General features: G+C 30.4%; 1 protein-coding gene across 2 annotated transcripts in view; it reads left to right on the top strand.

Annotated features, from left to right (window-relative positions):
- LOC106692992 (breast cancer anti-estrogen resistance protein 3 homolog) overlaps positions 1–24543 on the top strand; it is a 203358-nt gene extending 178815 nt beyond the window's left edge. The window contains exons 4-12 of one of the 2 annotated variants that reach the window (XM_014439290.2): positions 13344–13404; positions 17080–17316; positions 18758–19072; positions 19585–19766; positions 20734–20890; positions 21367–21686; positions 22919–23087; positions 23323–23515; positions 23934–24543. In XM_014439290.2, the coding sequence (XP_014294776.1) occupies positions 13344–13404; positions 17080–17316; positions 18758–19072; positions 19585–19766; positions 20734–20890; positions 21367–21686; positions 22919–23087; positions 23323–23515; positions 23934–24319 (2020 nt within the window). In that variant the 3' untranslated portion in view covers positions 24320–24543. The remainder of the gene's footprint in view (positions 1–13343; positions 13405–17079; positions 17317–18757; positions 19073–19584; positions 19767–20733; positions 20891–21366; positions 21687–22918; positions 23088–23322; positions 23516–23933) is intronic. The other variant, XM_014439291.2, reaches the window with a different exon arrangement.
- Positions 24544–25268: the final 725 nt, after the last annotated feature.

Below are 25268 nucleotides of genomic sequence, written 5' to 3'. Positions count from 1 at the left end.
TTCTATGATTGTGATTTAATTTTGTAAAGAAGTAGTATCTGGAAAAAATAAAAAAAATTCGATATATAGATGAAAATTTCAAATAAAAATGTCAAACATCTTCTATATTATTTTGACTAAACCGCATGTACATGTACTTCATTATTTTTCATTTTAGATTCTTCAAATAATATTTGCAACAGTTTTATAAATCAGAAGGTGAGCATTGCTTTCTTTTTCTTAGTGCTCGTCAAAGGTTTTAAATAGTTAATTTCATGTTTTTAAGACAGCAAAAATATTCATGGAGACATCTACTGAAACCCGTTTACATTATATCCAACGCATATAGTGTAAGTATGCTATTAATTAATGGGAAGAGTCTCATGCTCTACCGACTGAGCTAGCCGGGCTAATGGGAGAAAAATGAAGATGTTTTGGAAATAAAAAATAATAAACAATTAATGGGATTCAGCAATTTTATTGTAGATAATAAAATATTAAACAATCTCCAGATTTTTTTTGTCAAATATTAGATCTTCATTTTTTGCGAATCGTATCAGAGCTTGTTTAGAAATAGTGAGACGGAGCCAAAACCCTTCTAAGCCTAGCCATATTCCGCACAATTGTCCTGATAGGAATCTCCTTAGAACTGAGCGAATTGGGGATATAATAGAGAAGATGGCTTGCTTGGGTTGTCCCCATTGTGGGATGGAGCAGCACGAGGAGCTTTATGTGTGGGATTAGTCCAGTCATTGACTCCGGCCCGCTATTGCAGAGGAGTAAGCAACACCTGGACTCCGCGGCTATCTGCCCAATCATCCTCTAACTGCTCTGATACATAGATGTATGCACCAAATTAAAAACAATTTGCATTAATCTTTAACAGTGATAACAGATGATGATTTTGAGATTTTTATTCATCAACATCAAACCATCACGTTTTCATCCACTATCACAATTGCAATTATAATATTTTAAAGAGAAAATTAGGGAGGTATATAATGGAAGTGTAAAAAAAAAAACACACAACTTTCACTTACGACCCTATTTTGAGATGTACTATGTATATCATATATTGGTAAGTGAGAATAAAATCTGACTATTATCACACCAATTATAGAAAAACCTAAAAATTTATTTTCTCATGTTAATTATCGGGAGTGTGTAGCTCATTGGTAAGGCAATGGGATACTCCAAGGAACAGATAATTATTATCTGTTACGTGTAGCCGTTGAGTCAGCCCTGTATGTCAGGGGTTCACCTAGTCTAATAAAGTGGGTACACTTAATTTGTTAAAAATCTGGCGGTCGAGAGCGATTCTGACCAAATCATCTCCTTGCACAACCGTTTGTCTAGTAACAGTACTTCCTTACTAAGTACTGCACCCCTGACCCTTCATGGGTTGTAGCGGTACACATTTAAACAAAAAAAAATTTAACTGTACATTGATTTCTGAATTAATCAAAATCGTTAGAGTCATTTTAATTTTTATATTAAGATTCTAAAATGTTGAGAAAAACCATTATATAAAGTAACATTTTTGGATGGTCCATTTTAACAAAAAAATAGCTGAGACATTTCATGTTCCTGTTTTGAATATGCGATTTCAATTTTAGACTTTTCGACTTACAAAGCGACCATTTTGCGAGACTTAGTTATTTTGTCATAAGATACCTCAAAACGAGTATTTCTGTTGAAAAATCAGCTTAGAAATTTTTCTCGATTGCAATACCTTCTCCTTACTTTATATTATATAAGAGAAAGTAAAAAGGAAAAAGCTGTTTATTATTTGGAGTGTAATTAATTCATACAAAAATTGAGTCAAGAAATGATTAATGTTTCATGCAATCAAAGAACCTTTTAAAACTTTAACAATTTTTTGAAAAATCTTGTTAGTTCAAAAAGAAATTATGTTTTTTTTTTTAAGGTAAACAGTATTGTGCGATCGAATTATTCCACTATAATTACGTATGACGTAAAATGTGTAGCTAGCTTAAAAGAAGAGAAAAAGGAAAAAACGTGTTGTTGAATAAATTTAATTTAATTCAATTTGACAAAAACTTATAAATGCTTTTGTTTTATTCTTAGACATTTTTCTTTAAAAATGCACCACATTTTTTCTGGAGACAAATCCTTTGTTTAAGATTCCTTCTCCATTTATTTTTGATAGTTTGTGGTTATTATTTTTTTGACTCATTTTATAATATTTTTTTTTCTTCATTGTTGCGAGTGGCATGTTACTGAGTATAGGTGCTCCCAATAGGATGGCAGGACCGAGAATTCATTTTTATAGCAATAACTTCAGCTTCAGTAGTATCTTAAGGCATATTGTAAAACATACTTCTTTACAAAGAGCGAAAGCTGACTACATCCATACGATTCTTGGACAGCTGACGGTGTTAATGTTTGGAAATTGAGTTAGTGCAATGTTGGAGGCTTCTGTTTAAACTATCGTCTTGAACAGCCCTGATGAACCCCTGCAAAGTGCTGAAACGTCGGATAATAAATAGTTGAAAACAATATTGTTGTTTTTAGACCGCAATCCTGACCATCTTCATATTTGAAATAAAAAATAAGGTAAGATATAAAATATTAAAATTCCTGCAATACACTGTGGAATGATTATTTTGTAAAAAATGTTATCAGATTTCGTTGTTTTAATGTTTTCGTCAATACAAAACACTAAAAAAACATAATAAAACAGAACTTTTTAACATGATATTTTTATTATTATCAATAATTTGATCGGAAAGATAACTACTAGGCTAATGAAACGGACGTTGCGCCCGAAAATAAAAATATTTTCTCAGAAAAATTTTAAATCCTATTTTTAGCTAAGATTTAAATCTTGGTTATTATTATAACATTCGCCCGTTTATAATTATCTCGAATTTTGGCATAAAAGGCAATATATGTAAATACATTGCCATCTCAGGTTATATCATTAGATGCAGATTAGGGTATAGCAGTAGTGGAGCCAGGTAGCTATTATAGTAATTATCCAAATGATACATAAACACCCCCATTCAGCTCGTCGGCTTCATTGTATCTCTTCCCGCTTGGTGAGATTGGAAATATTGACCAGCAATTATTGAAGGATCAATAGAAATAACTTCCTATCACTGCCAACCACGAGGTAGTATAAAAACGACCTCATGCGTCTATATTTTCAGTAAATTTTTTTTTTATCTGCATTTCTTGTTTTCCTCTTAGTAAGCAACGAATAGCAATAAAAAATTTAAAATGTTAATTAAAAAGTCAATATAGAAGGAAGATGCGTTGAAGACAAAATATATGGAGGTAATTAAACTATTTATTGTGATTCAACGTTTCAACCATCTTTTGAGGAACCCGAAATTGATTTTTTTTAAAAAACTTGATAGCTTGAGAATTTTTCAATTCTATGACTTGTACTCTTGGTGTAAAACAATGCGGATTAGGCCAGTATTGCATTTCATTTCGACTAGAAAGAGAATTTTTTGAATTGCTCAAGTGCGTTTACCTACTGGATAATTTATAAATTAGGTTTGCAATAGCATCAAACACCAATAGGCTGTACACTGTATGTACTAAAACTCGAAAAAAACAAACAATATTAGAGTTTTCAAATTTTTTTGGATTTGACCCCTACGGCTCTCTTAACCATATGAAGGAATAAATGTATGGGCGAATATAAATAATATGTTTAATAAAACATTGAAAGATTTACCTCATTTATTTTTATTCATTGCTTTCAAAATTTTAATGATTAAAAATGTGAGGATAATTATGTAATCATTGTATATCATACTTCATTCCATTATGTAATTATATTTCATTCCATAACTTCATTCTTATTCAAATTTTAAAAGTCCTTTTTCATTGCGCTTTGTGTCCAGTATTGTGTAATAAACTCTTTGTCGACGCCTGAATTTACCATTTCTTGGAAAATAAAATTACGTAAAAACAGAAATGCTAAACATGACCTGAGAACGCATTTCTCACGATCAACGTGAAAGGAGTTTCGAAAGAAAGAATTTTCTGGAAGAAAGCATTGTGGGACTTCTTTAGCTTAGCATCATTTGGTCATTCTATGGATTTTTTTTTTATTCTGAAAAGGTCTTTTCATTTTTTTTCTTTTATTCAAACATCTGACGGAAAATAATAATGAAATATTAGATTTGTTTACCTATTTTCTTTTTTACATTTTATTCCTTTAACTGAGAAAAATAAATAACATATAAACATATCATGAAAATGGATGACTTCTGAAACATTTCCACGCCAAATCAGAGTAAAAATATTAATCTGTAGCAAAAAAATTATTATTTAAAATAATAATATTAACAAAAAAATAGAAATTGTTTATAATGAAGATGTGTTAAATTGATTTTTTATCTTTTGCAGTATATCGCATAATGGTGCATTGTTACTTGATGTATTTTGCATGATATGAAAAAATGTTTTTAAAAATATATGTAACTATTTTTTTTCGAATTTCGTCAATAAAAGTTTTTATAAAAAAAAAAAAAATAATAATAGTAATAAAAACATATTTGATTGAATTTATGTTTAAAAAAGTTTATTAATTCAAATTCTGAATGTTTTTCTTGTTAATTAAGAGGAAAAATCATTATATGAAATGAATTTTTGCTATAAATTAATTCTCGATTAATTTTTTATGGGAAGTTTGCAATTGCAAAGCGGGGAAATTTTGTTGTAGTGGCGGTAAAATATATGCTTATGTTTAATGGTACTTAAACTTGATAAAATTAATAAATTCGTATATTTTTTTTTTTAGATCAATTTGATTTGCATATATTAAAATCAATACACTCAGCAAATGAAATGTTAACGATACACATGACGTAGATTGACATGAGAGAGACAGCACTTAGTGGTGCATTCTCCTGATGTTAAATTAAACTATATTGTAAGAACAGGAGGTCTCACATTCAACTCCTTTCCAGTCTTCGCTTATTTATATCGAGAATGTCATTTCTTGCTATATGTTGTACAAAATTAGTAATTACTAATGTACAATCAGTAATGTAAGGAAGGATGTACTTTGTAATGAAACCTATTTCAAGTCATACAAATATTGTTTAAACGGATACACTTTTTTAATATGAGATTATTAAAGAGTATATTCGTGCGATTTATCTCGACTTAATTCTATAATGTAGCGAGAGAGATAATTTTTCTCATAGCCGATAACCCCATTGTTTTCCAACGTAAAAGCTTTCAACAACTGATATGTCATCAGGGCCTACCATTATGATACTTTTCTATTCAAAAAATTACAAGAATTATTCCCTTGAAGTAATAATATTATTAGATTAATGATTTATTATAATGATTGTTCGAGAGTGGTTTATTTCATTATTAACACACACAATTTTGATTCAAATATGCTCTCAAGTTTTATTTTCAGAAACTCTCCAAAGTTTCGGCCCTCAGGTCATTTCCAAGGAGACAACCTTAAATATTGATGTCATGTTCTTTAAAATCTTTTCTGCAGGCTTATTGCCCACGTCATATATAACTTTTCATAACTTATTATAAAATAGGAATATATTTTGAATTGATAGATTTATTTATTGATAGATATTACAATCTGCCACACAGTTGTGGGCAATAGGTAATAGTGATGAATGATCTCATACATACAAAAATAAAAAAAAATAATAAAATTAACATTAAAAAAAAACTCTCTTAAAATATATGCAAACAAAAGAATAGACAAGATGAACATAATCAAACTATCTGTATGAAAAATAAATAAATAAAATAACATAATGATAAAATAATATATACAATATTTACACAATCGACCTGAGGATCCCTGAGCCCAATCTATCCCCCACGTGTGAGGGGTAGAGCAGAGCTCAAGAGATCCCAGCGCATCCCTCTCGCCGCATCACTGGTAATGAGCCATTTCATAACTTAAATCTAAAACTTTTTCACATAAATAATCTTCTCTTTTTCCACTTACAAACATCCGGCTATAAATGATATAAAAATATTATACTAAATAATAGTCAATGTATTGTAAGTCTAAGTATTGCCGAAACGGGATAAATATTTGAAATTTTCTGACTTCTTTTTCCTACCTCCTGGCTTATCATCTTTCGTTTCTTTTTTATTTTATCATTAATTATTAAGAGTCAACAATCTTAATTGCAAAAACGACCAATTCTACACTGATTCCAAGGCTAGAAGGTTTGAGGGGGAAATAAAACAAATTTAAATTTGGAAGACAAGTGAACTTAATAATGATTTAGAATGAGATATAAAATTCGTTTTCGTTTCATAAGAATCAATTAAAAAATTTCATGTATTTGCTCATGTTCAATCATCATCAATTTGTTTTAAATTGAATAAGTATTTGCGGTGATTCAGTGAGTGACTTCATGACGAATGGTAAATAAAAGTGTTTGAACCATAACTGAAAGGATATAAGAGGGAGGAGGGACTGATGAAGAGAAATAGGGCAGTAATTGGAAGAACTGATGATCCCTGGGGTTGACGTGGACACTAATTGAACGTCGCCAACAGGAGACAAATCTATTGCTGTCTCGGCATTGATACGCTTCTGACTTATTTCTTCGCTCCATAGTCGGCAAGTCTATTCTCTAGCAGGGTCAAGCCTATAATCAACTGTTAAAAACCATTCTATGCACTTGAAAAAATATATAATTTATATATATAATTTTATTTGGAAAATTCGGTGAGGATATACGTCTCCCTTTGTAAAGATGGTATCAAACTAAAAATGAATAATAAAAAAATTTACGTATTGTTTATATATTTTACTGTATTTACCACAGTTCGAAATTGCACACACATTTCATTAATTTCACTCATGATTCGAACTGGACATATAATCCTCCCATCTACGTTTGAGACAACCTCTTGCACTCTTACCCATTTTATCATCACTGATTATGCAAATAACCAAAAAAAAAAAAAAGATAAAATTTACAAATTGACTTAAAAAACAACAACTTAATATTGCTGTTATTGAAATAACAATCATCATTAAAATTACGAGAAAGCTTTTTTATACAGTTAAGTGTACGACATTCATCATTACATCTTGTTTTCATATATTTTTCCTTTTTTTTTTTTAAGCAGAATTTTGTAAATAATAAAAGTAACATATTGATTTGTTATAGGGAACAATTGGCATACCTATATAGTTAGTCAATGCAATTAATGACATACACAACATACAGATATTGATATTCATTAACTATAATAAATTAAAAATGGATGTTAATTTATTATTAAAAATCAATAATCAATAATACACAATGAGCTGTGCCTATTATTTATAGTTATCACAAAAAAAAATTATGATAACGTATATTTAACATTATCAACTATTAACTATTAACTATTACAAGCAAAAGTTTGTTCAAAATTTTGAGCATTTTCTGTAAATAAGTAGAATTAATTTAGAAGTAGGGTAGATTAAATATAGATAATTTATTTTAATCATTTTTAATTTTTTGGGGATTGAAAACACTGATACTTTGAAGAAACAGAATTTCACATCATATTAGTTCTTTAGGAAACTGGAGGCGTGTGTAAGCTTACTCTGTAACAAGCCTAAACTATATTAATATGGACATGAACCTTTTAAGACATGGATATTTCTCTGAATGTAGAAAATATGTACTCTAGTGAGAGGCTGATGAAAAAATTGCAAATGATTGAGGGTTTTACGAAAAACAAAACTCTGCGTTATCATCCGCTTGAAAGCCCCTTTCAAATAGTTTCAATAAAAACAAATTCAATTTATTAAAAAAAAAAATTCTATTCTGCAATTTAGAATTATCTATCTTAAGTAGTTCTTTTGATTATTGTTTCCTATAAAGAAAAATTTATATTTTTTATACATGACAACTTTTTTCATCATTAGAAAACAAATGTAAAATATCAGTTTTCTCGTTATCTGCAGAGAATGGGAACATTTTTTACTTGAACTTTTGTTACCATTGTAATGTAATGAGTAGGTAATATATATGTATGGTTACGAATCAGTGATATAAGTAAAAATATTTATGTGTTTAGTATATACAAAGCTTGATTATAAATAAATCTAAATGAAAAAAATGGAAAACGACAATCACTCTTCGAATCTACTAACTACAAACCACGCGCCGAGATTTTACAAGACAGTCATATTTTCCATTATTTTTTTATAGATAAGGAAAGATTTACTTTAAATTGTTTTAGTAATGAAAGGATTTAAGAAGTACCCGAAAATTAATGAGACAACTGGAAAATATATAACGGCATAACAAGCCGTTGCGTGACTTGTACACAGTAAAAATAATATGCTATTGCGTCGCAGAGATTAATATGGGTGTGTTAAGGTGTTGGGGTGGATAATGAACAATCGTGGAAAAGGTACCTACTCAAGGTAAATTCTTTACCTGGACTTACAACATTAGGCAATTTTGACATAAATCGGTGGAGGTTATAAGCTAGGCTATAGGATCTTTAGTTCACTCCTTCAAAAACAAAGCGAAGCAAAAAGAAGTGAGTTTACCACACCCTTGGAGCATAGGTTAAGTACAGTTTAATAGGAATTTCCACCATTTTTATCTAAACTAAAACCGAATGCATCCGGTGATTGGCTCTTATTCTCCTACCACACCGCTGGAATTCATTATAAGGCACACATTTTCGGCTTCATATTTTCTGGCATAGTACCTTTTCTATTACACCCCTTCATCTAGAGGATTCGGCAAATGCACATTGTTATAGTGTTATATTCTATCTTAATAGATTATGTTTAAATTAAAGAAACGAAGTTACTAACTTAACACGTATAGCTAAAAAATAATGCACTACGAGTGTTAGTAACATCATTGCAATGTTACAGTTATGTTCTACACCAATTAAACATTTAAATAACTTAATGCAGTATACTTCAATAACGCTTGGAATAATTCAACGATTATTGGAACGTAACATCACCTCAAGGTCCAAGGGCTTAAATTGACAATTTATCGGAAGGTGGATGCCCCACCGTTGCAGGGACCATCATAAAATTAAAAACGTTTCTCTACAGTCTATGAATGTTAATGTTGAAAATCGGAGTCAAATGCCAATATGTTGGGTGGTCTCTCAAGGCTTGCATAATAGTGTTTCTCGCCTTCGTTAGCTATTGGCATTCTCAGCATATTCTATATACAGTAAGTTCAGGAATTGATTGAAATTCCTTTTTTTTTCTTAATAGTTTTGAAAATTTCACTTAAATCTGGAGTTTCCGCTGGAAAGAGATACTCACAATTAATAATTCTTAAAGAAGATCTTAATTCGAATTGATTTTATTCTGACCAGACGCGTTCTATAGTCGTTAATTGACAAAACAGCAAACACTGCTTTACGATAATTGCTGATTCACGTGGCTGGTCGAGGATACTGTAAGTAACTATAATGATGATGATACCTCGATAAATAAATGCCACAATTATGATGATTGATTCTTGTGTGGATTAATGTATCAAACTATTTTGTTCGATTTTCCTCACTTCTCACAATTCATCTGAATCCTTAAAATCTTCTTTGGCTAACCCATATAGCTTACGTTGTCGGAGCAGCCTGAATTCATTTCCTTAATACCTCTCTGTCTTGTTCTTAGATGTTCTTGACTTAGCTGAGAGTGATTCCTTGCCATATCCGGTAATCCTCCCTCTAACTCCTCAGTCGCCCGCGTGTTCGTTTTTTCTCAGTCTTTGGTGCCCAACTATTTTATGTCTCTTGATCGGCATTCTTTGAACATGGCCGAACCACGATGATTCTTTTGTATGTATATTTTCTATTGGTTCCTGCACTGTTCCATCCGTCATCTTTGTTTCCACCTTCCCTTTAGCCGATTATAACGTTATGGATTTATTTGTTCACTATTTTTGCTTTCCCTATGCACTGGTTTCTCTCGGAATCCAAGCTTCTGTCATTAGTAATTTTGGCTTTGAGGATAGGTATCAACCTATTCCAGATTCAAGCCTATAAAAATCACATTGCCTTGTTCCCTAGTCCCACTTTTAGACAATCACGTCCTTAGATTTGTTTGGGCTTGTGGTCATCCCTTTTCGGTTCAGAGCTCCTTCCCATTCTTGGGCTTCTTGCAAGGCTGCTCTGCTTTCTGCAATTATGAGAATAGCAACGGCAAACACTTTCCACAATTCCACTTTATATTCATTTTTATTGCATAATTTCTATACGTGTGTATTATTTTTTTCATATAATTTATTTCACCTTTATATGTTCAATTAGTAGATATTATTAGTATTGTAAACTATTCTTTCATCATATTTATTATCATCGATCAAAAAGAATCACATATATTATCAAGAGTTATCTCAAACTATCATAATATAATCAGCTTCTCACCTTCTCTTAGTTACTACATATATTTTAATATATCTGTATGTAAATACAAAATATTGTTTTTTAGTTATGAGAAAAATGATAACCACCTGCAGGTTTTTTAAAAAAATTTTTACCATAAATTAAAATATTAATTCCGAACTAATAATTTATATTCATTCCTCCTGAAGAAATAGCGAACAAAAATATTTTAATATAAAAAAAAAAGTTGCAACTTTTCCCTAAGTGTAGAGGACCCAACGCCGTACTGGACTAGCCTCCCTGGACAGAAGTTGCTAGGAACTGGTTAGGAAGACCCGACCGTGGAGAATCGATTACATGGTTCACTACTTAGCACCACCCTGGCTTTGACTCACAGAGCCCTTTAGTCTTTTCGTTTTTGCTCTTGTGGTTCAAAGGGCGGAAATTAGAAGCTATTGGGTTACAACCATGGGAATGTTCTTGGCGCCAACACAGCAAAACGCACGATTCTCTTGGCATCGCTTTTTACCCAGATATTGCTGTATGTTAATTTAAATGGAAATCGTAGTTTTTTTAAATTTTATGTAGGCATTAATTACGTCATACTGAATGGAATGGGGAAGTGCGTTTGGTTGCAGGAGTAATAAAGAATATTGAACACTTCTCGGGCACATTTTTTAATCAACACACAGAATTGAACAACTCACTTGTTAAAATAATTATTTATTTAATATTTGAAAGGTGGCAATTTTTTTTCTTTTAAATTCAAACATTCACTATAGATACTTAACATCATTTTTTTCATAAAAGTTACAATTATTCCTTCGATGTTTTTTTTTTTCAAGTTCACGGTTTTCAATAGATATTAGTAGTAATATGTTCAATATTTCTTGATACTTACGCACTAATAAATTTTTATTAATTTAACTTATAAATTAAAAATATTGAAGGTCCTGGCGTACGATTTAAACAATCTCCATGTAACTATACTCGGACGAAATATGATGTATTTTTTGTCTCTTTCATCGTACAAAATATCTGCTGTGAAAATATATGAATTCCGTTTTTAACATAACTTCGCAATTTTCTGTAAAGCTTAATAATGCATGAAAATTTTACCGGAACTATGCCCAATTTTAAGGGTAACAAAATAACTATTATTCTAATGAAATCATATATTTCTCAGTTCAAATAGACCTCACTATTAGCCAAGCATATAGACAAAAACCTCATAAATTACGTGAACTTGAAAATGTTTATCTTTCGTCCATGCATCGGGATTTATATCATTTATCTCACTTGTGCACCATGCTACTGTTCGTGTTTTCTATTCTATAAATTATTAAAGAGTTTTTCTAAACAAGAAATCTTCTTCTAGTAACTCTATTAAAGGGATAAAAGTTAAAATTTATATTTATATTTTACTCAAGTTGCAAAAATTGTTCAAACCTTCACAAAGATAGCAATAGTTTGATTTTCTAATCTATAATTCATATTATTTTCCTGGAATCTTGAATTATCGTTATAACAATCAATAATGACTTCTTATTTGGTTAATTATATATTATTTTTTTAGTTTATTATATTACTAATTATAATTTTTTATTCCATGTATTGTTATTTTAATTATTTTTAAGCACGTATGAAAAATACACACTGGAAACTCTGAGAGGTATCTGGGAGTTGAATAGTTCACAGATCTCAGCCAGCAACAAATTGAGTTGTTACTATCTAAGTTGTCCTCTTGCTGTCTGTTTCATTTATTAGTTCCCATTCAACTCAATTTATGTGATTGAGGATCTTGTTTTATTTTTTACGTGACCTGTATCTTTTCGTTCCTAAAACAAGCTTCTAATTAATGTATTTTTTGTATTGTTACGTATTCAATACATACATAACTACTCAAACCTAACATTAAAAAAAAAAATTAATTCCAATATAATTGAAGTTCTATTAATGGGTAGATTCTCCACAGATTGGTATCATGCTATTTTATCATTAACAGCAAATTCACTTCTATATATTTTTATACTGTTGTGAATAATTATAAAAAATTCTAGTATAAGAAAATATTTTTCACTTTTGTGAATTCGTCTTTAGTTTTAATGTCTAAAATTACAGAATATATTTTCATATTATGAATTAAATTGTGACAATGCCGGATTTTGGTGAAGAATCCCTAGATTTTCAATTTTTTTATGATTACTAATATATACTGTAAGGGGTATTCTAAAACTGTGAGCTTTCAATGAACCCATTAAAATCGATCATAACTTTCGATTGTTCAAGATCAAAGCCCCACTGGGGACACCAAGATTAATGAGAAATTAGGTGATTGAGAGCTAATTATTATAAATTTTAATAAAATTAATAATAAATTTAAATGAAAAATATTTACGAATTTGAGCTTTGAAGAATTTAAAAAAAAAATGATCTAAAAACCCCATTGTATCATCACTTAGCTCTGAGGTATTGATAAAAGACAGAGAAATACATTTTTTTTTCATATAATGACAGGCATATACTAGATTACTCACCAATTTTATTATTTATTTTGCACTGTAAGATTAGCCGGTACATATTGAGAAATTTCATTTACGAGTATATTTTCCATACCAGAATAGACGGTTGTTTACAGGAGACGAAATTGAATAAGGAGATTGGTGAGGAGGTCCCAAAGCAATTTCTCCAACTCCTGGGAGGTTCATCCACTCCCAGCGAATATTGGAATGATCTCATACTCTAGTCAGCTTCACTGTGCTTATATCCCGGCTATCGTAAATGTTATTGTAGGCTATATTCAATTGGAACCGTGAAAACAACTTATTGTCTTGTGCAATATTACATGCATTATAGCAATATTGTGAGCAATACTTATCTTGACTTAAATTTTGTGTTTTTTTCAGAACATATCTCTTGATAATTTTATGAGTGACATTATAGAACAATTGCACCACAAAGATAAGTCTGTTTGTCATTTATTTTAATTTTATTTATTAATTTATTTCATTTTCCAGGTCAGACCTCCTTGTCGTGAGAAACGTCACTCAGAGCAAGAGCCTATGCAACATCAAGATGGTAAGTCTATACAGATTGTTCATGTCTCAAATAATTTTGAATTTTTCATGCGAGTTAAAAAATAACTATATATAGTCTATTCTTTAAAGAAAAGATTAAACTTTCGCACGCAAAAACAAACGATGTTCGTTGAAGTTTATAACTTATTTTTTATACCATGACAACATATATCCATAGTCCGGAAATATAATGATACAATAGTAAACTTTGTAAACCTTGTGGGCTCAAAAATTACTTTATAAACATCTATTAAATGCATTTTTGAGCCTGCTAAAACAAGAAAGTTAGTTTCAAAAAATTTACAGTTGTCATTATACTTCCGGAGCAGCAGTATGTCCATCCTCGTTTGTGAAATCTCTGATTATTCTTAGAATTAATTTTCCTTTTATGGCTTGTGATTTAGATATTGTTCCAAGCAACAAAAATAATACACTGTACAGCTACCGAATAGCTGGTACAATTACTTCGGTTAATCGATTCTTTTTAAGTGGTCGATCAATGCCATCCATAATAGAATAAAGAAAATTAATTGCTGTTTAAGTAAATTTTGTATATCGAATAAAAAGAAATTCGGATTTATTTCCGTATTGGATGTACTCTAAAGATTGTAGGGCAGACTGTGGTTGTTTTTTCTTTTGGAGGTCTCTTTCAGACTCCCCAAAGCTAGTTGAGGTGTCAAAATATAATCGCAATGAATGGTACACTCTATTGAATACGTTAAATACAATATAAAATTAATCCTTTTATTTACTTAAATAAAAGTACAGATATATTTTTACCTTAGAAAAAGGATTTTCGTCGTTTAATGAAACGTTTCCGTTGAATAAAAAACAATGTTTTCGACAATCCTTTCAATTCTATGGAATTCTATCTTTATTAAATCTTTAAATCGATTTATATTAATTTAAGGTTCTATATTGCTTAGTTTACGTTATATAGTTATCCGAGAATTTGAGGCGGAAAAATGATCAAAAGTGGATAAATGAAGTTATATGCTATAAAAAGTAACGGTTCTAATCATTGAGGGGTCCTTCGTGATTCCTGAGGAGGGGCGGGGCGCCCTGTTGGAGGTTTGGAAAGTATGAAATGCTCACTCCCTTAGAAGAGGAAGGTTCGGGCGACCACCTAAAACTATAAATTCGCATGTAACTAAGATGCAAGTTCCATAAATCTGCATTATGCAGCATCCTAAATTCTCTATGGAACTCATCCACCTTGTTCTCAAAAACCATAAGACATTATTTTTCCTTCAAAGTAAAAGCCAAGTTTTGTACCTATAAATACTGAATGAAGGATAATATTTATGGAAATTCTAACTTTTAATCTACTCAAAAGAGGGTAGAGGTTAACTAATTTTATCATTTAAGACTGATAAGCATTTCTCACTTTTAATTTTATACCTAATATTTTTATGAATTTTGTATTATGAAAAGTGTAAATATTTTTGTATAGTAAATAACTTTTAGTTGAACTTGTCTAAACTAAGCTTCCATAAAAGCAATATTGCCCAAAGGGTCATCATAAATTGAGTTGTATAGGCCATAATGAGCCCTTGCAGGATCTTGATAGCGTCCTCCATGTCAGTCCAGTCAGCAGATGCAAGTAGAAGTGGGCACTTAGTGCTAATAGCCTAAAGAAAAGGCCAGGAGGGGATGGAGGCGATATAGAAGGCTGGGACAATACCCTCTCGATGGCTGGAGAGCACTTTGTGTTGGCAGGCTGCTCCTATCAAACAGTCAGTTAGGCAGTGGCTCTAAATTAGCTAATATATAAACTACCTTAACTAGTTTATATAATAGCCTCACCACAGGCTTCTAGCCTCAAGCATTGAAAAATCCAACCCTTGAAAACAGACCAAGGTTTTATCTGACATTTCCAAAAGCTATTCAGAATGATTACCATATTTATTTGGATATAATGAATAAACATTAAGTTCTCAAGTATAATGGTCGGAAAATGTTTAATGTATTCTACCAGTTAATAAGAAATGTTCTATGAGTTATATCTAAATAAAATTTTAAAAAATGTTACAAATACTTATCTAAAAAATATAAATAATAGAGCTTTTGTATTTTCAATATTGGTTCTACGGCTAGTTACCATTGAAGGAATGGTCAACCCTCTTCTTGCCACATGGTCACAGGTGCCATTTGTTGAATGCTCAAATCCTCTAAATATTTTAGGAACCGCTATTTATACTAATAATAATATCACCTATACCATAATGTCACCTGTTAGATTAATTATAGTAAAACTATTGAGCATAGTGATGGCTTACTACACAGTAGCACTAAGTACGTTCCTACTAACTTTACAAAAAATACAACTAAAGATTCTCTCTTCTAGGAAAGTTACATACTTTTAATTAATTTTTTGAATGAACAGATTTGGTCAAAATTTTAAAGATAAAAGTAGATAAAAAAAAAATAATCATGATGTTCGAATTATCTTCCAAACTATATTCTGCACTAATATTTTTAACAAAATTTAAAAGTAGAGTTGTATCTCAGTATAAAATTATCATCTTAAATTATACTAAATGTAATCAATTCGTTTTGATTAGAGATGATACTTTGGTATATAAAAAGTGAATTAATGACAAGAGTCATATTTTTCTCTAAGGGATTCCAAATGATACTTCTATTTCATTTGCCAAATGCCTAAAAAACTTAAGAGTCGTTTTTTGAATTTAAGATTAGAAAATCCAAGGAAAACAATGTACAAACTTGTCCTATATTTTAATAAAAATTAAAACTATCCCAAAAAAAAAAATTGATACTCTACAACTTGCTTCTGGGGTTAAAAAGATTTGCTGCACCCTATGTGAGCTAAAAACATTAGGTAAAACCCTGTTCGAGCTAATAAAAATGTTGGCACAATTACTCATTAAATTAGAGGTTAAATATGTAGGAAAAGAAGAAAAAGTAGAGTAAAGTTAATGCTGGAATGCACTCACATTATAAAATTTTGAGATAGTAATATTAGCTTGCGGCAATCCTGGCATATTCTTGGGGCATCCACTTTTAGAACCACTCCTTTACAAGTCAGTACTAAGATCCATCAGAACTTATACCTGCCCATATGGAACTTCACTAATTTAACCAACTTGACAAATAAAAAAACAGGTATTCTAAAAAACATACCTAAGAATTGTAAACAATTATTCATATTACACAAGAATAAATAAAATACATTCAGAATGAAATATTGGCACTGGACAAGAATACATATTAGCAATATACTCATAATTTCTTTCAATCTTGCCCTAAATCTTTAAACCAGTTAATAACTGAAATAAAAAATTATACAAAAAAAAGTCCTGTAGATCTGAACATAAGAGAACTAAAATATATTGCTGTAAGGTTTACTAATGATGTCCTGTATTTAATTTTATTTCAAAACTTTCGGTTTATTTTTTATTATAATGTAAAACATAGTTGTAAATTATAAGTATTTAATAGCATAGAAAAATGAATTTTATATGTGTATAACCTACAGCAATAATTATTGTACATACTAATATTTATGAAATAATTTTTTTTTTTTTTTTAATAAAACAAATCTCTTTGGGTTGTAACAAACAATTTAATTAATTTTCAATATTACTTTTCCAATTTTACTAGATTGATGAATGTTTCTCTACCTGACATTAGCTAAATTCTAATTTAATTCCAGGAGGATCGGCAGGAGGGGGAGGAGGCACGTAAAGCACTAGAGTGGGAGCTGTCATTGGACAGCAGGGACCTCCGGTCGCATGCTTGGTACCATGGCAGCCTTCCCAGGAGTGTCGCAGAGTCCCTCCTCAATAGGACAGGCCAGTTCCTAGTCCGTGACTGCTCGTCCCAGCCGGGGGCCTATGTCCTTACCACCAGGTCCGAGACTGGAGCTTCCCTCCATTTTGTAATTAACAAGGTATCTTCATCTGTGATATTTATTTTTAATTTCTTTAGTGTTTCAAATTGAACAATATTGTACAAATCATCTTTAACATTTAGTAAATTCAGTTTTAACTAAGACTGATTTGTATTTTGTCAGTGAATGTCTAATTTATTGTATGTTAAATGATTTTATTCAAGTATCTCAGCCTATACTTCAAACAGTAATAAAACTGGGAGAAATAAATCTATTACATTAAACCTATTTATATAAACATAAAATATCTCTCTTCTTTAGTATTCTTTAATAATATTTCATCTTTCCATTTAGAGCAGGTCTTCTAACTAAAAGTTATTCTTGAGAAGTAATTAACATGAAATATTAATAATACTGAAATGAGAAGATCATGATCAAACACACACCTGAAACACTAACCTGAAAATTTTTGAAATTCATTTTAAAAAGCACATCTACATCACTGCAGTTAGTGCTGTTTGAACCTGACTTAAAATTCCATTTGTATGATATCCTAATAATACAAAATGCTTTGAAAAATCTTCAATAATCCTAATAATATCTCAAACAAAATTATTGTTAAGGACTCTAATATACCATTTATTGTTTATTTGACCTGAAATAAATGGTATAATAACTAAACAAACCCAACAGCTTATGACATTGCTTCCATTCCTATTCCTTATACATAATCTTCTAAAACTGCTAAAAAGATGGTCCAAGAAACATCTAACTTAAAGCTGCCATAGTTGTGCTATCAGCAGATAATTTCTCCATTAGCTAATTTCATTCCTCAATAATATGATATTTCAGAACCAACATACACATAAAACATAAATGAATAAAAAAATTATTAAAATCAGACTTAAATGTTTTTTTTTTTACCTGTCACATCCTCACTTATATTTAAAAAAACAAACATAATATATTTTTGATATTAAACAATCGAAGTGGTATCGTTTATTTTACATTATTATTTTTTATTCTCTATACCAAACATATTCACTTATTTTTCTTCTAAACTAGCTATATGTTTATGATGAATTATCTAGTATTTATTTTTTATTTTTTTATTAAACTAATTGAAACAGGAATTTTAATTATTGACAGTACAGATTCCATGGATAGGTTGGTATGGGTGGCTATCAAAACAAATTAGTATAAAAACTATTTATTGAAAGGTTATGTTTTAATCCACATTGCTGATCATAATCTTTGTACACCTAAACACAACCCCTGATGAACACCTACAATTGGGTCAGAATGTTTCCAATAAATATTTTTTTTTTTACTATTTTGAGCTCCATTCATACAATTAACTTATTCTTAAATTAAATCAACATATCGCCTTATAATTGTTAATTAAACAATGGCATTTTCAAACACGTATCTTATCAAAATATAACATCTACATTGAATATTGTAATGATTTCAAATTTCATCAATAATTTTTTTTTTTCAGGTTGTAATACAGCCAGATACAGTCTATGAAAGAGTCCAGTATCAGTTTGAAGATGAACCATTTGATACAGTTCCCGACTTGATAACTTACTATGTCGGAAGTGGAAAACCAGTTACTGCCGCCTCAAAAGCAAGAATACAATATCCATGCAACAGGTTGTACCCTCTCAGCTGGGGCCGATGGGAGCCGAGCGTACCCCCAAGGGTGCCAGACAAAAAGAGGAGCCTTTCGCTAGCCCCTGAGCCTCGACTCGCACTATCAAGAATCGATGATAGAAGTAATTCTGCTGATGGTGTCATTCAAGATGCCAGATTGGTAAATTATGATTTAATTAAATTATAAATTACCTATAATTATTGATAAATTATGAAGAAATTTTTTAGTATGTTAATACATTAACATGTGAATCGACTAGATAATATAACTAACTACTTATAATTGTCTAATATGTTACACAACTATGTTATATTTCACGTTAAAGGTGTCATATATTGGGATGATGTTTCAGGGTATCTATCTTAGTTCATGTTAATAAATATTCACATCATCCTCTTTCATCAGGAATTTTGTTGAATATTAAATATTTGTTATTATCAGTTTTCCGTTGTTCTCCTATTTGCTAAGACAGTCTCCTAGTCACTTGAAGATATAGTACAAGAAAATATGACAATAATAAATTTTTAAAATCTAGATGAAATCCCTGATATAATAGGATATAGTCCGGAATATCTTCCCAAATGCACCTATAAAGAAAAAAGAAGGGTTGAGGGTTTGTCCTTATAATAATATAATAGAGAAAAGAATGATGATCAATTTACCTGTTACAGCAAGGATTTGTCAATCCTAAATTTTCTACACATTCCCTACCAAGAGGCAAATTAAATAGATTGTCAAGGGTGACCTCAGATCCTACTCTCAGCCCAAGTCAAGCTAGGAGGTGCTTCCCTGCTCCACCACCAAAACCAGCTAGGCCTACAATTCTGGAAGATCATTATTCTACCTGTCAAAGGTGAGGATTTTATCAGATAATTTAGAAATTACTTATATTTGATATTAATATGCACTTCTAGAAATGTTTAAAATATTTGAATTTGTAAATTTCTGATTAAAAATGGAAAATTCTCCATCAAATTTCTAAAAAACTTTTCACCTAAAATCATTTCAATGTATTTGGAACAATGGATAAAGTGTCATATTTGAACATCAGTCATAGAAGAAACCAAAAATTTCTTTTTAATTTGTCATACCACATTTTCACAATCTAACATCAATGAGTAAATCATTACAATAATGTACAAAGTAATCTTCCTCAAATTTGTGCAAAGAGTTATATTTGGACAAACAGATGTGTCTACTAGAGAAATTACTTAAGCTAATTGAATAAACTATTGATTGATTCACAATTCCTTTTTCCCTTTCAAAATTAATTTTTGAATATCTGAAGAAAGGTGGTATAGAGGTACTAAAAGTATATTTTATGAAAATGCATGGTTTCATGTTGAATTAGCACATGTACTACAAATAATTTAAAACTAGACTTTAAAAATGCTCATATTAGACTTCATAAGAATTCGTTAAATTAACAGATACTATCATCTCTAGCACACCTAAACAATACACTTTGATGACTGAAGTGATTTTAGTCGATGGGTTTACCATTTAGTTGAATGAATTAAAAATAAGCTTTATTTAAAAATAGAATGAAAGTAATGAAATAATAATTTTAATTAACTTTATCAGTTTTTTTTAAGTATCATTTATTATGTTCTCTAAGTAGATAACTACTTTCAAACAATGACAATCTTCTTGTAAAGCTACACATTCAAGTAATTACTCTTTTGACTATGAATTTATTAACTAATTAATTATTTGATAGTATTTATATATTTTTTTATGTCTATGTCATTTTTCTTGTCTCTATTATTTTTATCAGAACACTAGGAATCTTCCATGTTCTAATTTTTATGAAATCTTAGCTCCAGATATCACTCTGGGAGTGATTCAGGAAACGGCTCAGGAGATTCATGCCAAAGCTCTGCAGACATATCCGATTCAGCTGTAACATGTGCCTTAACAAGGGGGGGTCATGGAGGAGTTATTGTTAGGTACTCACTGTCGACTACTACTCTAAAGGTGAGTGAAATAATGCCTTGTTTCCAACATTTCTTTATGGCTTGCACTTAGCCCTTTTCTTACAATTGTTCTTACCCTAACATGAAATGTTAAAGCCTAATAGTCATTTCCAAATATTTTGACTCTCAATACTTAATTTAGGAATTAATTTCAACTTGGCTTTAATAACAGCCAATTCTGACTTTGGTCAAACTCAAAAACTGTATCTAACTTTTCTAATTGTATACCGCTTAAAAGGAAAGCATTTGCCTTGTTTTTTACAAAGCTCAAGCTGTTAGATGGCAATAACTATTTTTAAAAAATCTGTTATGCTCTTACCCCTTCCTAGGAATACATTTGACAATTTTTAATTTAGACTTAATTATACAATTTCAGAATTAGTAATATCCATCGAAGATTGATTTCATTTGTAAACATTTAAATGATTTATCTATGTTATTTATGTTTTAATTTATATCTCTTTTTTTTATTTTCAGGCTACAGATTATGATTCTGGTCTTGAGGACATTCCGCCACCAAACGTTTCTCTCGAACTTCCAACAGTATTTAATTTGGATGCATTTCAAACAATTCTATTACCTGTAACCGAAAATAAACCATTGGATGCAACAGCCCTGAAAGGAGTTAGGTCCCTTCTTCAGGATAATGGTTCCAGGGTTATAGCAAACCACCTGACCAGGGCTGACCTCGATTTGATTCTGGAACCCAGAGAGACGGGAGTGCTGGGTGTGTCATCAGGCCTTGAGCTGGTGGCTTTACCCTTTGGTCATCAAATGAGGCTTGATTTGATTGAAAGGTACTTTTATTCATTAATAATTAATAACTTAAAATTTTAACTAAGCTTTTGTCAATGTTTGTAAATTAGCAAGCATGCTATTTAAGTTTCAAGGAGAAAAGTCAGTTTATAGATCTCTTTCTAACTAATTTGCTTACGGTACATTCATTGGTCTAAAATGAACCCTATTATGGAGGGAGATTAAAAGAACTTTAGGATCCTAGGACCAGATCTTGATTTTAATAATTAGTCCTACTTTTAATTAATTCATGGTCCTGGTTTTAATTAAATTTAAATTAACAAGAAACTTATACAAAAATTGGGACTGCTGAAGAATTATTGAAGAAAAGCAGTTATTTGATGTCTCACAATATGCTAGCAAGTTTGTTCAGAATAATGAATAAAAAATAAAATCTCTAAATTTGTGGATACTGAATTATAAATTTTCCCCATGATAATTTTTGTTTGTATTGCCACATTTTCAACAACTGTTGCCCTGAAGAAGGCCTGAAATTCAGGCTTGAACATTGGCACCATACAATAAGCTTCGCTTACTAGTGTTCTTCAATCTGGACTACACCCCATCTCCTCTTCATATTAATCCATAGTCAACAATAAACTCATCATAATAAATTTTTCATTTTTTGAAAACTATTATATGTATGTACATATATACTGTATTGTATTATAAATTTACTAACCAAAAACAACTGGACGGGAGATGGTTGGAAACGAAGAGGGACAAACTGCCCAACCCCTGTTTTCTTACTTTTCTACTCAAGCTTAAGAAGTTAGTCTATAATATTTTTCGTTTAATGCCAATGTAGTTTAAAATTTTGATGCCGGTTACATTCTGGCCTGAGCAGGTTAACTTTTATTTCCTGGTGATAAGACCGAGATTTGATTGAGGTAATATAGGATAATCTCTCCATATCTCAGAAACGGCCAAGAAGGGAGTGAACAAAAAAAAACTCTTTACCATGAAAAAATTGGTCCTTTATACTTATCAATACTGATGAGTATAAAGGATTTAAGTCCATATTCATGATTTTTCAGAAGACGAAAAATAAAGTTAAAAAAAATTCTGTATAAAAACTTATCCATTCAATACAGTTTTAACCAGGACATTATCATGATATACCACTTAAATCCTTTATATCAATTGATAGAGAATTTTTTTCTGAGTCTGACTATTTACTTAAGTCAATGAATCCTATTCAAGTTTTATTTTCATGTGAACTTCTATATTATAGGACAATATGTTTGAAGCTGCTTGTAGCTGTCACGATCCTGACTTGTAATGCTGATTCAGAAAGAGCTGAAACCCTTAACAAATGGATACAAGTGGCAATTGACACTAAAACAGCGCTTGGGAATCTTTTTGGTTTCAATGCGATTATGATGGGACTTTGTATGCCTCAGGTAAAAAGCTTGTTCATCTTCAACTATCATAAAAAAAGACCTTTTTTGGGTCAGTTTTGAAATTATATGCAGTAGTTGTAAAAACATAACTATGGACTCATTTTATATGATCATATGAAAAAATTGTCCGAAATTGACTTTTACTCTAAATTTTTGAATAAGCTTTGCTTTTAAATTACTTTTTATAATTCAAAACCTCTAAAATATCGCTTACAATTATTTTTTAATTTTTCAGATCCAGCGGCTAAGTGTCACTTGGCATATATTACGACAAAATTTTACTGATTCAGCATTCAACTTCGAGGCTAAACTTCGCCCAACCTTAAAGAACATGAATGAGTGCAATAATCCCCAAGCACCTAATACAACGATCCCACATCTATTACCATATTTGCTTCTTATGGATAGGACAACTGAAGACATGATAGGTATTCAATAGTAGTAATGTTATATTTAAAACATATCATAGATTATTTATAGGAACCATTATTGATATTTTGTGATTTTAAATTTAAATATTTCTCACCACTTTTGTTCCTGACAGTCATTTACACATGGCATCGATGACTTAACTAATTATACATGATGTTGACTCATGAAGAAATTGTCAACTTTCATGATCCAGAGATAAACTAAACTCATTTCTAATAAAAGTTGTATTACCAACTAGGAGTAAATATTTAATTGCTTAGATCTGATTATTATTAAAGTTCCTCTCTCCTCCATTACTTGTTATTGATTGTTTTATCATAAATATTTATTTAGAAATTGTAAATTCGAACAATTTAAATAATAAATAAACATAAATGTGTTTTTTTTTATTATACTTTCAATTTTGTCTTTTAGGTAGTGTCACCAACACGAATCTTGAAGCAATGTGTATTTCGATCTGGGAAACTTCAGCAGATGATCTCGGATTGACCACTCTCAATAACCACCTAATGGATGCTCGCAAGTTCTTAAAAAACCTGGGCTCTTACAGAAGAAATGCACAAATCGTTCTTGGAGAAGCGAAAATAGTTGCCCTTCTCGGAGATGTTTTTCGGACCGAATTCCAAATGAAGTTTCTCTGGGGCAGTCGTGGAGCTGGTGTTGGTGCTGGAGAAAGAAGAAATAAATTTGAGCAGATACTCTCAGCAATGTCAGAAATGTGTGAAGCTAGGTCTCCACCTCCCTCACCTGCTCCTGTTTCCCCCGGACAGTACAATCCTATAATTGGAACGAGTGTTTAAAAAAATTGGATATTGTAAGTCCTTTCCAGTATACCTGATTGATATGTTACCTCATTTATAACATTGTGGATTATTGCTGTTTCATTCAAAATGAAACAATATGATATATTTAAAAAGATCCCTCTTGATTGATTAGTACATCTTTTTGATGGTTTCTAAGAATAAGTTCTTTTAGAATTTTTCAGTGAAAATATGTATGGAATGATAAATGTATCCAAGTATAATGTACTACTTATTATCTTAGTTTTGATTGTAAAAACAAAATATTTATATCTACTTGAGGTTATGAAAGGAAGAAATGTCATTATTACTGCATCTGTACAACACCTATAATTTAACTTACTAATTTTTATTTTCTTAATTATCAAGACATTGTTTTTATTTTTTTTTTACAATATTTAAAAATTATTATGATATAACTTTTTTTAAAACATTATCAGGAAGAAATTTAAGGTTTAGTTGGATCACTACAAGACTAACTAAGAGTAACTAAATTTTTACTTGGTTTCTTCCGTTATCCTGATCTTTACTGAGCTATTGAAGGGGTCTTCAGGACCAGTGTAGTTCACATGCTATAATTAATTGTTTTGTACAAAGTGATATGTAATTTCATAAAGATGCCTAAAATTGTATTGCCTTCAGAGCTTATTCCAGAACTATTTAATGGAAAATGTAACACCAAAATTCAAAGAGAAGTATGCTCTATTTATAGAACATAATATTGACTTTATCCAAAATAAAAATGTTAGTGAGCTGTTTTCAAAAGATCAGCATAGAAATGAGAATAATAGGAGTTAAGTATCGTTGAGAAACATCCTATGCTCACAGTCCTTGTCTTCCTCGGACCAAAACTTTGTATTCAGCTCTTTTTCTAGGCGTCATCTGTTATAATGATCATTCCAAAATCGTAAGTTGTTAATTATTATAGAAAAGAGACTGAGATTATAGT

This window comes from Halyomorpha halys, unplaced genomic scaffold, assembly GCF_000696795.3.
Source record: "Halyomorpha halys isolate HHAL.00 unplaced genomic scaffold, Hhal_1.1 Scaffold82.1, whole genome shotgun sequence".
Lineage (NCBI taxonomy): Eukaryota > Metazoa > Arthropoda > Insecta > Hemiptera > Pentatomidae > Halyomorpha > Halyomorpha halys.
This window is presented reverse-complemented; position numbering and strand designations above follow the sequence as displayed.